The 14,921-nt window shown below is 44.9% G+C and overlaps 1 protein-coding gene across 1 annotated transcript in view; it reads right to left on the bottom strand.

The window, feature by feature from the left end:
- The window catches only part of HSD17B7 (hydroxysteroid 17-beta dehydrogenase 7), a 135,934-nt gene that overhangs the window by 120,535 nt on the left and 478 nt on the right, over window positions 1–14,921 (bottom strand). The window contains exon 2 of the mRNA XM_083156674.1: window positions 6,634–6,837. Within this exon, the coding sequence (XP_083012800.1) occupies window positions 6,634–6,837 (204 nt within the window). The remainder of the gene's footprint in view (window positions 1–6,633; window positions 6,838–14,921) is intronic.

The following is a 14,921-nucleotide window of genomic DNA, read 5'->3' as shown; positions in this document are numbered from 1 at the left end:
CCTTAGGAATGTGAGGTTGTTCTGATGGTTTGAATGTTACTACTAATGTCTGTTATTTTTTCTTTTTAAGATTGTGTCTAAGTGTTCATCCACCAATCCTCTCTAATGAGGCCCGGTGTGTCACCTCCTTTGGTAAGTATTTTTTCTTTCTCTTTCTTTTCTTCCCCATGTACTATTTTCCTCTTCCTCCTACTTTCCATCGTGTCACTGCACCTGTTCTGAGCATGTGTCTCCTGACTTCTTGTAATCGCTCTTCTTATTCTGGTGCCATTGACCTACTGACTCCTCCTATATTTGTCTTTTTCATGTTTTCACATCAATAACACTGAATGACTAGATCTTATAGTTCCTATAGATATGATGTGTAACTGTTATTTTCATTCAGACCAGTCGGGTGTAAGCTGTTCATCATGAATTACCCAATGCCTCCCCGCTTAGGTTATAACTACCGTGTTTCCACGATAATAAGACCCTGTCTTTTTTTTTTTTTTTTCCTCAAAAAAGACCATAGGTCTTATTTTCGGGGGAGGGCTTATTTTAATAGACCAGTGCTCCATGCCCCAGTGCTCCATGTTACATGCCCCACTGTGCCTTTACAAAATGCCCCACTGCGCCTTTAAAAAATGCCCCACTGCGCCTTTAAGAAATGCCCCACTGCGATCCATAATTTAATTACATGCCCCCACCTGTTTGTTTTATTATTACCAGCCAGCCAGCCAGCCGCGTGATGTGCGCGGCGTGACGTCACGCCGCGCCTACCGCAATGCATCCCTGGGAACGGGAGCTGCGGTGCTGCAGGTGAGTGAGAGGAGGTGAGCGGAGGGCAGCGGAGGCTGAGCGGGGGCTACACATATGGAATACATAAAATTACATGGGGAAAATGATAGGGCTTAATTTCGGGGGAGGGCTTATTTTGGACCAGCGTCCAAAATCTGGGGTAGGGCTTATTATCGGGGTAGGTCTAATTATCGGGGAAACACGGTAGCGCACTGGTTAGGTCTCCCAAGGTGCATCACCTTGCATTTGTCCACATTGAACCTCATCTTCCACTTTTTTGCCCACTCATCTAGATTGTCAAGATCATTTTGAAGCGTTGTGACATCTTCTGATGATTTAATAACCCCGCTTTTTTGTATCGTCCGCAAAGATGGATACATTGCTGAGTAACCCCATCCCAATATCGTTAATAAAAATGTTAAATAAAATGGGCCCTAGAACTGAACCCTGTGGCACTCTGTACAGAAAAAGGGTGTAATGTTGCCAGGGAAATAAAAAAAGAACGGGATCCTACTTGCTGCTACTACATGAACCTCTCTGAAGAAGCAGTCAACATCCCCTATGCTCTGACTGTGGCTGGCTTTTACAGGAGCTGAGTGCCTTACAGTATATCTGACCTAGGTTGGGAGCCATCTGCACAGAGGATTCATAAATAAATTTGCATCACATTGAGTGTGATGTTAGAGGAGGCAGGGTACTTGTGTACTTTCACGGCTCCCACGATGTGCATCGTACAGGAAAAAATCGCAACGCATGCGATCTGATGCAATGTAATTTTTCACAGAAATTATGGACATGAGTTGACATCATTTAAAATGCACCCCAAATGTCATTTTTCACACTGTACCACCCCCACTATCAACGCCAACCCAAAGCGTGGCGAGCGCAGCGAGCCCGCGAGGGTCGGCGGTACGCGTCCCACGACCTTTTCATACCCCCACTATCCACGTCGGCGTGGAGTTGAGAATAGAAAGTGTGGCGAGCGCAGCGAGCCACCGACACGGATACCTGTGAAGCCCGCAAGGGGACACTGGTACCTGTGAAGGTATCCGCGTCCCCTCGCTACACTTTCTATTCTCAACTACGCCGACGTGGATAGTGGGGGTATGAAAAGGTCGTAGGATGCATACCGCCGCCCCTCACGGGCTCGGCACGCTTCGGGTTGGCGTTGATAGTGGGTTTGGTACAGTGTGAAAAATGACATTTGGGGTGCAACTCATCTCATGTCCATAATTTCTGTGAAAAATTACATCGCATGCGATCTCATGGGATCGCATGCGATTTGATCAAAAATGCATAAAAACACGGGAAAATTGCATCGCATGCCACTACATATGGCATGCGATGGGAGCCGTGAAAGTACACAAGTACCGGAGACAGTCGCAAAAAAAAAAGCACAGCAGCAGCCAGAATATATGGAAACTGGTTAATCTTACATCTTTATGTAAGGTGTCCACCCATTAGTTCAACCAGACTGATCGCTTACACCATCAAATCTCAGCAATCATGTCAAATTTTATACCGCACTATACTCCGCATCAGCCCCAAAGCCCTCTACCTCCCCTACACCTCCTACCCAACAACAAAATTACATATGGTCATCCTTATTATACCCACAATTACCCGAAGAAAATATTCAACCTATTTCTTCCCCTATTACATTAGAAGAAGTTATTAAAGCCCTTAAAACCAGCTAAAGCACCTGGACCTGATGGATTTGCAAAATACTTTTATAAGATGTTTCTAGACAAAAGCGCCCCAGTACTTGTTTCTGTATATAACTACATACTAATTAAGGGATCCATACCCTCATTCTTCAATGCAGCAATTATTAAAGTTCTGCCTAAACCAGGTAGAGAGAGACCTATCTAAACCTGGTTCATACAGACCAATCTCACTTCTTAACTGTGATTATATTGACAAAGATCCTAGCTGATCACTTGGCACTGGTTCTACCTAGCATTATTCATCAGGACCAGACAGGCTTCATTAAGGGAAGAAAATCTGTCCTTAATGTCCGTAAACTATTAGCAGCTATACAATCCGCCCACTTCATTGGCCCATTGCCTACAAATTATATCTTATTAGCCATCGATGCAGAAAAAGCTTTCGATTTAATACAATGGCCCCACTTTGTATTAACAAATTTGGTATCCCCAATTCTATATTAATTTCATCAAAACAATATATACCTGTCATGGCCTGGACTTGCTGTGTTCACTGACCTGGGTGAGCCAGTGGAGGGCACGGGGAATCGGAAGCTGGGAGGCTTGAGGTATCTGGAGCTCATGCACGGAGGGATGGAGAATGATGACCTGCCGGGGACACAGAGGATTGGCTGAACCTGAAGCAGAGGCGCGGGGTCTAAGCCGACAGCAGTGTTCACCAGTGACCCCTGCAAAGGGATAAGGACTTAGCTGCAACTGCCGACCAGATCGCGGCCCTCTGCCCAGGTTCCTCTGTGACTTTTGCAGGGTTTGATACTCTGGAGACTGGTAGAGCAAAGATGTTATGGGGAACTTAAACCATCAATGGTGATCGATGGCACTGAATGCTTGGTAGCAACAGAGGGCACAGAGGAATGTGGATAGCAAGGTGTACACAGTATAAGGGACTGAGTACCGTGGGATGCAGCCTGGGAGCCGGAGGAGACTCGATGAGGATCGATGGTAATCGGTGAGGATTACTGGGGATCGCTGGAGCGGCCTGGGAGCCGAGAGGTGCGGGCATGGGAACCCACTGGTATCCGTACGCTGAGCAGGTAACCTGGGCTGCACACAGAGAGCTGGAACACATGGCAGATGGAACTAGTGGAAGCTTCTGGCAGGAGTGGAATAACCAGGAACACTGAGGATGTAAGCAGTTAACAGCGGACTCAAGTAACCGGACCTCTGGGGAGTGGGGAGTCTTGAAAGGAGCTTGACCCTGGAGAACTCGCAGGGGAAACTGACAAGTTGTTTAAGATGGGGAGGAGACTGGGAAGCAAGCTTTTATCCCTCCAGGTGATTAGGGAATCAGAAGCAGGCTTGTGGAATTAGCCACAGCAGCAGTACACAGACCAGGAAGTAAGCTGGAGTTTACCTGGATCATGTGACCTGCAATCCGGACAGGGAATACACCTGGAGTTCTAGGTGACTTGTGAGCAGGAGACATCGTGCCAGGGGTTGCAGACTGTACCAGCAGCTGATCTGCAGAGAAGATTACACCAGCGTGCCGGTAAGGGGCGCACGTGAGCGGCATGAGAACCGGGGTTCCTGACAATACCTTTCCTACATCACAAATTGCATGTAATGGCTACCTTGTCACCTCCCTTCCCAATACAAAGGGGCACACGTCAAGGATGTCCACTCTCTCCCCTTTTATTCGCTATTGCCCTTGAACCCTTAGCAACTGTCCTTAGGACGGCCCCTACATTCAAAGGCATATGAGTAGGACAAATAAAACTCAAACTAGCTCTATTCGCAGAGGATATGATTTTATTTATTTCACATCCCATGTCATCGATTCCCCCATTATGTCTATAATTAATCAGTATAGTTCTTTTTCAGGATACAAAATTAATATTGACAAAACTGAGGTACTACCAATATCCTCCCTGCCCAATGAGATCTTGACTCACGCAACTCTCAATCAATTTTGTATCGCTACTTTCCAGATTAAATATCTCGGCGTGCTTATAACCCCAAACCCTTTAAATATATATAAAACTAACTTTAACCCACTACTCCATAAAATAAGAACTCAATTTGAAGGATGGATAAAAACACCTCTCTCCTTACTAGGCAGAGCCGCAGTCTTAAAGAATATAATATTCCCAAAGATATTTTACATTCTTCAAATGCTCCCATGTACAATCCACCGACGTGACCTACAAATGATAAATAAACAGGATGTCCAGGTTTCTATGGTGTGGGAAGAGGCAGAGGATGTCCCTCAATAAACTAGCCCACCCAATAGCTAATGGCGCACTGAAAATTCCAGATTTCCGCTCATACGCCTTGTCGAACCACTTCCGATATATTTCGGATTGGCTATATGACAGGCCAACATACACAGATATCCCCCTGGACATGTCTTTATTTCATCCCTACTCCCCCAGTGCCTTACTCCACACCCCAATCAAACTAATACCCTCCTCTATTCTTAATCATATTTTATTTCGACACACATATGATGTGTGGCGGGAAATATAAAAAAGTTGAACAGGAATCCTGAAATAACTCCATTTATTCCAATTTGGGGCAACCCAAACTTTCCACCCTCCCTACACTGTTTGGCAACCAAAAGGATTAGACTTAGCCTCAAAAATGTTTGACCCAGGAGGAAAGATTTTCCCATATTCAACACTACAGGTTAAATATGCACTACCAAGTACTCAATTCTTCATGTACCTACAAGTAAGACATTACACCACACCAATCATGTCAAAGATTCTATCTATACAGTACACAGACCCTTTAACACCCTTGTTCTCCACGCTTTATATTCAGGAATTCAAAGTATCTAGCTTGTACAGCACTATCCTGTTGCACTTAGCAACAAATCACCTTGATAAATTAAGTGACGCTTGGAAGTTGGACATACCAGGAATCACTTCTCCTGACATAATATTTAAACAGTTTGCAAAAACAATCAAAATATTACGTTTGACTTACCTCCAAGTGCACTACAAAGTTACAAACCGCTTATACATCGCTCCAGCTCAAAGTAAATATATGGCCCCAAATGCATCCGGAGAGTGTTGTAAATGCAAAATGTGGAATGTTAGATTCTTCCATTGCTTCTGGTCTTGCTCAAAGATTTTATGCCTTATTCTCTATCAATGTAATTATAGATCCTTTAGCATGTATATGCCTAAATTTTACCAATTGGTCTTTTCCAACACAATTTTCTACAAATATCCCCTTGCTCATAATTATATTAACCCTGGCAAAGAAACTCATTCTGATCCATTGAATTTTACCAACAGTCCCCTCTGTAACAGAACTCAAATCGAAAATGCTCCAACTTCTCATATTTGATAGATGCTCGGTACAAATAGGAATCCACCTATCCCCAAAAATGTTTTATTTGAATTGGGAAACCTTTATTCTTTCCCTAGAAAAACCTTACAAAATCAACCTGTTTATTATGATTGTGACTGTCTTTGAGAGTTATGCTAAGTGACGCCATACCAAGAGATCGCCTGAATGGAAAATATTAAATTGTTGAACTCCCAGGTTGATGCTAAACCCCAGTTACTGCAACACACGGACCCATACATTATGACTGAAGTATTAGATAGTATCCCACCCCCGTATCCCATTGCCACATCAACTCACAACCTATTCTCACCACCCTCTCCCCATCTTGTGTATTCCCCTTCCTTTTTTACCCCCATTCCTTACCCCTTTCTTATTATATATACATATTTAATTGAACACAAGGTATATTAATAATATAGGTTCAAAATGATAAGTTATACATTGTTTCTTATTACACTAATAACATAACTGTACTTTAACATAATATATTGTTATTATTGGACTGAAAATATGACAGATGGAGACATATTGCCTGTTAAAGTACCCTTATCTCTATTACTAAACATGCGCCTGTACGATATGTAATGTATATTTTATTCTATGTTTAATGAAAACCTTAATAAAAAGATTGAATTAAAAAATATGTAAGGGGGAGGGGGGGTTGGTTGTCTGGCTGAAAAGATTGATGGTGGGGGCTTGAAGAGGAAATGGGGGCTAGCTGAAGAGACTGGGGGGGGGGCTCCCCCTTCCATCTCTTAAAGAGAGATGGAAGGGGGAGGCTGTCTGAAGAGACATTTTGTATTTGAGATACAGAAACAAAACTATTACTTGCCTTTGTTGTATTGTCTTTGCTCCACGTACCACAGATTTAAGGTTGCCTACATCAATTTGCACAATACTGATGTCAGAAGATGGGTGAGAAGACAGAAGTGCTGAACGAGCAACTTCTGCCCTCTGTAGGTTTCTGCAGGCCAAGCATAAGCGTGTCTGGTCATCTTGAGAAAGAAGCCTCTCGCACAGAGCCAAGCCAATACCACTGAAACCAGAAAAAGTCAAGAAATGCATTTTTGTATATTAATCATTACCCCCTGCAAGAAAAAACAAATAATCGGAAGAAAATAGGATTTTATATACCTACCGGTAAATCTTTTTCTCATAAGGGATATTGGGGATTCAATTAGTACTATGGGTATAGATGGAGTCCAAAGAAGCCTGTGCACATAAAACTTCAAACAGGGTGTGCTGGCTCCTCCCCTTTATGCCCCCTCCCACAGCTCAGTCTAGGTAAAACTGTGCCCGATGGAGGAAGACATATTTGATAGAAGGAAACTTAAGATATAAGTGGTGAGACGAACCAACACAACATTCATAACTGAAAAAACAAACTGTTGTAATTACAACTTGCAAGACAAGTTTCAATCCCACTTGCAGAATTGCGAACCACTGAGGAGGGCACCCAGAAAAAGTGAAAATTCTATTTTCTCTATCCTATCATCCATAATGGATACTGGGGATTCACTTAGCACTATGGGGAGGTCCCAAAGCATCCAGAATGGGCGGGAACGTGGTGAGACTGTTGCAGCACCACCTGCCCAAACTGGCCAGGGTATCAAACCTGTAGAACTTAACGAACATGTTCTTCGCAGACCAAGTAGCAGCTCTGCAAAGTTGTATGCCCAAGACTCCAAGGGCAGCCGCCCAGGAGGAGCCCACAGATCTAGTCGAGTTGGCCTTAACTGAATTTAGAACGCGCAAAGCCACCAAAGAATAAACTTGCTGAATAAGTCAGTCAATCGTATCCAGCAAGCAATTGACTGCCCTGAAGCAGGGCAACCCCTTTTGTGAGTGTTAAGTTAAATCTTTAAAGCACTAACAACATCAAAAGATTTAGGAATGTCTGAGGAATCAGACCGAGCTGGGAGCAAAATCTGCTGGTTTAGGTGAAACGCCTATTAAAATTGAGAATATTAATAAACCAGTGGACAATATCATAGTTACGCTGTATTCTTTACCTAATATCTAACTCATGCATACTGTTATCCCTGGCAACTGCAGATTGACACTGATGTTAGCAATCAATAGCTCTGAGTGAAGCTTTCTCCATTCACTGACAATGGGAATGGCTGTAAAACACATTTGCATATGACTAGATGCTATAGACTCCATTGTATTGTGTCCTAACGAGTTTAACCTATTCACTGACTTTATTAGAGATAAACCTCTTTACACAGCGTCTTATTTTGTTATATACTCTTGGTACACATATATACAATTGTCGGGCCGTTCTTCCGTTCTGGGTCGGACAGCCGTTCAATTGTATATGTGTGTACACTGTCCCGTACGAGCGATAAACGGCAAAAAACTGTCTTGTCCGACCATACTCGGTCGGTCGATGGTTCTTTGCAGTTTAATTTTCATCAGACAGGACGGCCTCATATCGGAACAAAAGTGCAGTGTGTACGCACGTTCGATCGATATGCTGCCGTCCTTGCGACTATACTGCCAAAGCTGGAACGCCCATGTGGGCGTTCCATAGCTGCATAATCTCTCCTACAGATCTAGTTACAATATAATAAGTACATTGCATTCAGAACGCACACATGAATAAATCATGTGTGGAGGTGACAGGGTTAATGTAGTTCACGGAACCGCGGCTCCGCTGCTCATGATATATCAGGCTGTCACAACATAAAAGGAATTTGAGAGGCACAAGCAGACCGACAATAGCCCTTAAAATGAAGGATAATACAAGGCACAGTTGCTAATATTTCAATATGCATTACATAATGTGACACACACGGATCACCAAACTTCTATAAAGCCGGGTATGCGACTAGTCAGTTTGCGGTAGTCATCCTGCCAAACTGCTATAAAGCCGGGTTTGTGAGTATAGTCAGTTTGCGGTAGTCACCCTGTAGTCGCATACCCGGCTTTATAGAAATAATGAATATAGAAATAATGAACTACAATAGTTACACTATAATAAGTACATAGATTCCAGTCATGAAGTTGAAATGGCTGGACGAACATGCATATTAGATGTAAATGTGTAGCAGCAAATGATATCAGAAATAAAAAGGGGAGATTTATGAGGTGAATATACTGAACACACGTAGCAGCTGCTGGGGGTTTATTGGGGGAACTTAATCTAAATTCCTGTTAATGTGGCTCTTACAAAACAATATGCATTACATAAAGAGAAAGAAGTATCTCTGCGTCTCTAGTATACAGCGGAGCAGAGCGGGTACCAGCAGCCGGGAGCAGCGCGTCTTGAAGAGAAGATGCCGGGGTGGACGCCAGAGGACAGGTGAGTAGGATTTGCTTCCCCAGGTACCCCTTTGGATTACTACGGATCCAGGACCCCAGACTCTTCAGCCCTGGAGCCCCGGACCCGGACCAGCCCTGGAACCAAGCCACCGGACCGGACCCTGGGACCTATCTACGGGATCAAGATAGGTAAGTATCAGTGTGTTTGTGTAATGTATGTATTTAACTTTTATTTTTCTAAAGTGTCAATGTGTATTTAACTTTTTTTTTTCTGTGGAACTACAAGTGCCAGCGGGCCCTTTAATGCCTGCTTGCTGGGACTCAGTTCCACAGGAAAAAAACAATAGTTTTTATTCTATTTTTTTTTATACAATGATCAGCCCGGTGGCCACTGCACAGGGCCACCGGGGACAGCACCAGGCTTCAGCCTGGTCAGGTAAGTCCTGGAGGGGGGGGACCCCTTTATTGGGGGGGTCTCCACTCCCCCAGGACCCCTGGCCAGGCTGAACGGTCAGAGGGCTGAATGCTTTGGCCGCGGGACCTTATATAATAAGTGTCCCCCGGCTGTGGCATTACCCTGCTGGCTGGTTTGGGGCTGGTTCTTAAAATACGGGGGACCCCTGGTCATTTTTTGGGAACCAGCCCCGGACCTGGGGTTGGTTTTAAAAAAAAAAAAAAAAAAAAAAAAAAATATCAACGAAGCCCTATTTGTCGGGTTTTTCTGATTTTTTTTAATACCAGCCCCGCCTCTTTCAGCCTGGTGCTGGTGACGGCTGTGGGGGGGGGGACCCCACGCCGATTTTTTTTTTTTAAAGGTAAAAGGGTGACAGCTATAATTATAGCCCAAATGGAGACAGTGTGTACGGTGGTACAATCTTTTTCTTGCGAATGTTTGGACGGGAGTACATCAGACGTCGCAAGTAAAATTGTACAGGTGTGTACGCGCGTGTCGGCTGTTTGTGGACGGTCCGACGGGAGTACGGTCGGCCGAACGGTTGCCAGAAATAGGGATTGTATAGATGTGTACCCAGCTTAAGGGAGGAAAGGAAACAAGCACAATTGACATACAGACCCATGGGAATGTAATGGCGCGATCATTGGAATTTACACTGCTATACCAGTGAAACAAGCCCTTAAAAGACACCAGTGTCCAGTGACTCCACCTCCAGTTTAACACCACTGTACCAGTGAATCTCTAGCATGGAGTGCCTTGGAAGAACCAGAACAAGCTGTACCTAGCACGAAATGGCTCTGAGTCACTGCTGGTCCCACTCTGAGGTAGCGCACCCCCTGTAATGGCGCCGGAGCTACTGAGAATATTTATACTGGCAAATTATATATATCTATCAATCTATCTCTCTCATGTAAAACCATGCCCAAAGGTCATTGTTTACTAAAAGGCTGCTAGTGTGCACAGGGGGAATATGGGATCCCCCAAAAAGGGTCAGTATGCCCCCCCCCCCCCTGCTCGTATGCCGCACAAATTAACTGCAGGGTCCCCAGCTTCAGCTCACCACTCAGACATTTTAGGGGTGTGCAGTAAAGCGTTGGTCATGTGCGCTGTGGCGCAATGCCAGGAGGTACATTAACCCATTCCAGAATGCAGTGGGGATCGGAGCAGCACCTGAAGAGATTGTTACCCCCCCCCCCCCTTAATCTCCCACGCCGCAGGCATGCTGTATGTCCAAGCAGCATGCCCAAATAAATAAAAGTTTAAAATAATGAAGAAAATTCTCTGTGGCTCCAGGCAGGGGGGGGGGGGGGGGGGGGGGCATAGAAGGGGGAGCCAACACACCCTGTTTGAAGTTTTATGTGCACAGGCTCCTTTGTACCAATCTATACCCATAGATGTGAATCCCCAGTTTCCCTTATGGAAGATAGAGAAACAGGTGCTGCAAGGTCTGTGTATTGCCATACAGGGAGAAATAAAATATTTTAACAAACAAAAACGTTCAGACAGACAGTAGAGCAGAAACATCAGTGCGATAATGTTAACAAATGAGAGACAGTAGCACCAATTAGCCAGTGCCCTGCTAATTACTATATGTAGTGAATATCTACTAAGTGGCCCCCTGCTGACATTATGTGAAAAAAATAATTAAATATATATTCATGTGCTGCAAGCACATGAATCCAAATAGCATGCCTCTTCACATAATAAAATTACTGATTTTTTACCACCAAAAAACCAAAACTTTTTTTAAAAGAACACATTCCAGTTCACCTTAAATCAGGGGTTCCCAATCTTTTTCGAATCACGGCACCCTAGAGTATCAGAATTTTTCCATGGCACCCCTAGGCCCCCAAAAAATATATTTATATGTGGTTCTTAGGTACATTTATATGTTAAAGGGCATGATTTGCTTCAGATTATACACACATTTTATGACTGGCAGCCACCAGCACTGGTTTTGTCCATAAATAATTGATCATAAATAATTTGAATTGGTCCTGGACCACCAACCCATGGCACCCCTGCAAGTGTCCTGAGGCACCCCAGGGAGCCACGGCACACAGTTTGGGAACCACTGCCTTAAATAGATGGTGAATGTAAAATGAACTGGCCGGCATTCACTGTTCGCTTTCGGCGAACATTGAATAGGGTGAATCAGATTTTCAGTGAAAAGATTTGCCGTAGTGAAAATAAAGGGATTTTTGTAAGAACTTACCATTCTAATCCCTTTCTCTGATATGGTCCTGGTGACACAGCTCAGCATTGGGATGTAGGAGGGTCCGTAGGAGCCAGGCACCTATCCTAAAGCTTTTGGAGGGTAGGCTCCTGCCTTCTGCATCCCAGACTCCTCAGTTCAATCTTTCAAAGCCACTGGAATACATTAACTCAGTACAAACGCCTGCACATATTATATGCACAATTTCAAAAATAACCTAGCGTGAAGCCGGTTTCAGAGCGCTCCGGAGCCCAGGCAGCTTCTTAATAGAAGCTGTAAGCGCTGCACAGGGAGACCAGACAGCGTCTCCCCTGTGCACAGTGAGCTGACAGGACGCGCTTCTGTCAGCTCCTGCTGCGCTGTCAGTGTGAGGATTCAGTGAGAATCCTCACACTGTGCCTACCTAGCTAGTGTAAAAGTTAATAAAATAAAAACTCCTAACTAACTCTAATCCTTCGGCTGCTCCAGCAGCCCTTTAGAATAGCACCCACTCCAGTGGGCACCTAACATGAACTGAGGAGTCTGGGATGCAGAAGGGAGGAGCCTACCCTCCAAAAGCTTTAGGATAGGTGCCTGGCTCCTACGGACCCTCCTACATCCCAATGTTGAGCTGTGTCACCAGGACCATTGAAAGAGAAAGGCAGATTCGCCCGCAAAAAAACGGAAGAGCTGAAACTGCGTACTGTAATGTAAGTAACCTTCACTGATACACACAAGTCCTCAGTATCAGCAATTGTCCTGTGCACAGCTATGAGTTAATATGAAGGTCGGGGTTTGCAAAGTGACAGCACTTTCCTCATACCCACCACAAGCAATACCACTGCAACAAGCAGTAAAAGCAGTGGAGAATTTGTTTATAGGTCAGTATTCAATGAAAATATTCACGGCGTGCAGCGAATCCTGTTCCGGAGCCTCGCTGTCCCCCTGCTATCCCCGTATTCAATGAGGCAGGGTCTCGCTGCTCCTGAGGGCGAGTGTGAACCCCCTGCGGCGTCCGGAGGATGGTGGCAGGCAGGGAGATGGAAGTCTCCCTGCCTGCCCCAGAATGTATGTGGGGCACAAAGAGAAAGAAACCAACCAAGGTTGGTGTGGAGCGCTTGCCAGGAGTAGTTTTTATCAAGACAGGAGCTGCTTGAGGGAGTAGTCAGCTCCCAGACAGAGAAAAAGGTAAATAAAAAGTAAAGCAGCGCTGATATTACAATGTAACAAAATTTATTATACACAATAAAAACAATAATCTAAAAGAAACATTAAAATGAACCAGATGGTATAAAAGAAATTTGAATGGACCCGATATTATAGTCACCAGTTTTGGATGGTAATGAGACCTGCTCTGATCCAAGGGGGTGTGGGATAGTCTTTATAGGCCACTTGATGGTATCCTGAAGTTGTGTTTATGGACTACAACCGATGGCAAGGATGGAATTAGCCTGATCGGGAGTCCCACTGCTGTGAGTGGTCAGGTGTCCAACAAGGATTTTTGGCTTGAGACTTCCAGGGTGATGGGCATCCGATCAGATGATTGGGCAGGTAGGACAGTCCTTGATGAAAAGGTGAGAGTCCTTGAAGCAATAGTGTCACCAATGCGTTTTCGCAGTGCTGTGACTGCTTTGTCAAGGTGCCCCCCGGGAGAGCCAGCAGAGGACCGGGTATTCACTGCTCCTGATCGTGCATATGTAATGATCGGGAGCAGTGAATGGTACTTGTTTCCTAGCACGGCCACAATCGTATGGATCGTGTACCTTTAAGTTAAGGTACACGATCCATACGATGGACCCGATTTCCTTTGAAATCAGGTCCATTTGGCCGGCTAGGACAAAATATCGGGGGCATCGCGTCGGTCGGGACCATTAACAATGGTCCCGACGCGACCGACGCCCCCGATTTCCCCATAGGCTTCAATGTTAAAAAATATTTTAACATTGAAATCGTGTCGGGAAAGGTAAAATATCGGGGGCATCGCGTCGGTCGGGACCATTAACAATGGTCCTGACGCGATGCCCCCGATTTTTCCATAGGCTTCAATGTTAAAATATTTTTTAACATTGAAATAGTGAGAAAATGTGAAAAATGTGAAATGGGCCAATATGACCCATTTCACATTATAGATGTCCCCGTCGTCACCCCACGATAGACGCCAACCCGAAGCGTGGCGAGCGCAGCGAGCCCGCGAGGGGCGGCGGTGCGCGTCCTCCGACCTTTTCATTCCCCTACTATCCACGTCGGCGTGGAGTTGAGAATAGAATAGTGTGGCGAGCGCAGCGTGCCACCGAGCCCGAAGCGTGGCGAGCGCAGCGAGCCCCGCGAGGGGACGCGTATAACTTCACAGGTATACGCGTCCGCTCGCCACGCTTCGGGCTCGGTGGCTCGCCACACTATTCTATTCTCAACTCCACGCCGACGTGGATAGTAGGGGAATGAAAAGGTCGGAGGACGCGCACCGCCGCCGCTCGCCACGCTTCGGGTTGGCGTCTATCGTGGGGTGGGGTGTACGCCGTTAAATTTTGGGGGGTTGGGAATATTTTACATTGAATCCAATGTAAAATCGGGTCCCAGGGACCCGATTTACATTTCATTAAAAAAAAAAAAATCGGGTCGAAAATCGGTCGGTCGCATCGCATGCGATGCGATCGACCCGATTTTTCCGACACGACCACCCCGATGTAAATCGGGGTGGCCGTGCTAGGAAACAAGTACCCAGTGAATATATGAATATCTAATGGCGGTGTAATTTTTTTTTTAATTAAATATATATTCATGTACTATAAGCACATGAATAAAAATAATAGCATGTCCCTTCACAGAATAAAATTCCTGATTTTTTGACACCAAATTTAAAACAACAACAACATTTTAAAAGTTCACTTTCCACTTCACCATGAAAAGATGGCGATTTGCTACACGGTGACACACGGCGAAAATCACTTAGAAAGACGGCGAGAAGTGCACGTTGAATAGGGGGATTCGCTTTCTGACCCCCCCCCCCCCCCCAAAAAAAAAATCACCTTCCAACGCAAAAATAGCAAAATTTCGCTGTGAAACAGGGCAAATTATCCTCATTGAATACTGCCCATAGAAAAGAGAGTCTACCTATCTTTTTTTAGAATTGACTGGAAAAAAAAAATGCTACCTCAATGCTGACAGGTTGCCATAGGCAACATCTCCACTGTTTTCATTGATTTAT

This window comes from Crinia signifera, chromosome 8, assembly GCF_055691185.1.
Source record: "Crinia signifera chromosome 8, ASM5569118v1, whole genome shotgun sequence".
Classification (NCBI taxonomy): domain Eukaryota; kingdom Metazoa; phylum Chordata; class Amphibia; order Anura; family Myobatrachidae; genus Crinia; species Crinia signifera.
Note: the sequence above shows the minus strand (reverse complement) of the source record. Positions and strands in the feature narration are given on the sequence as shown.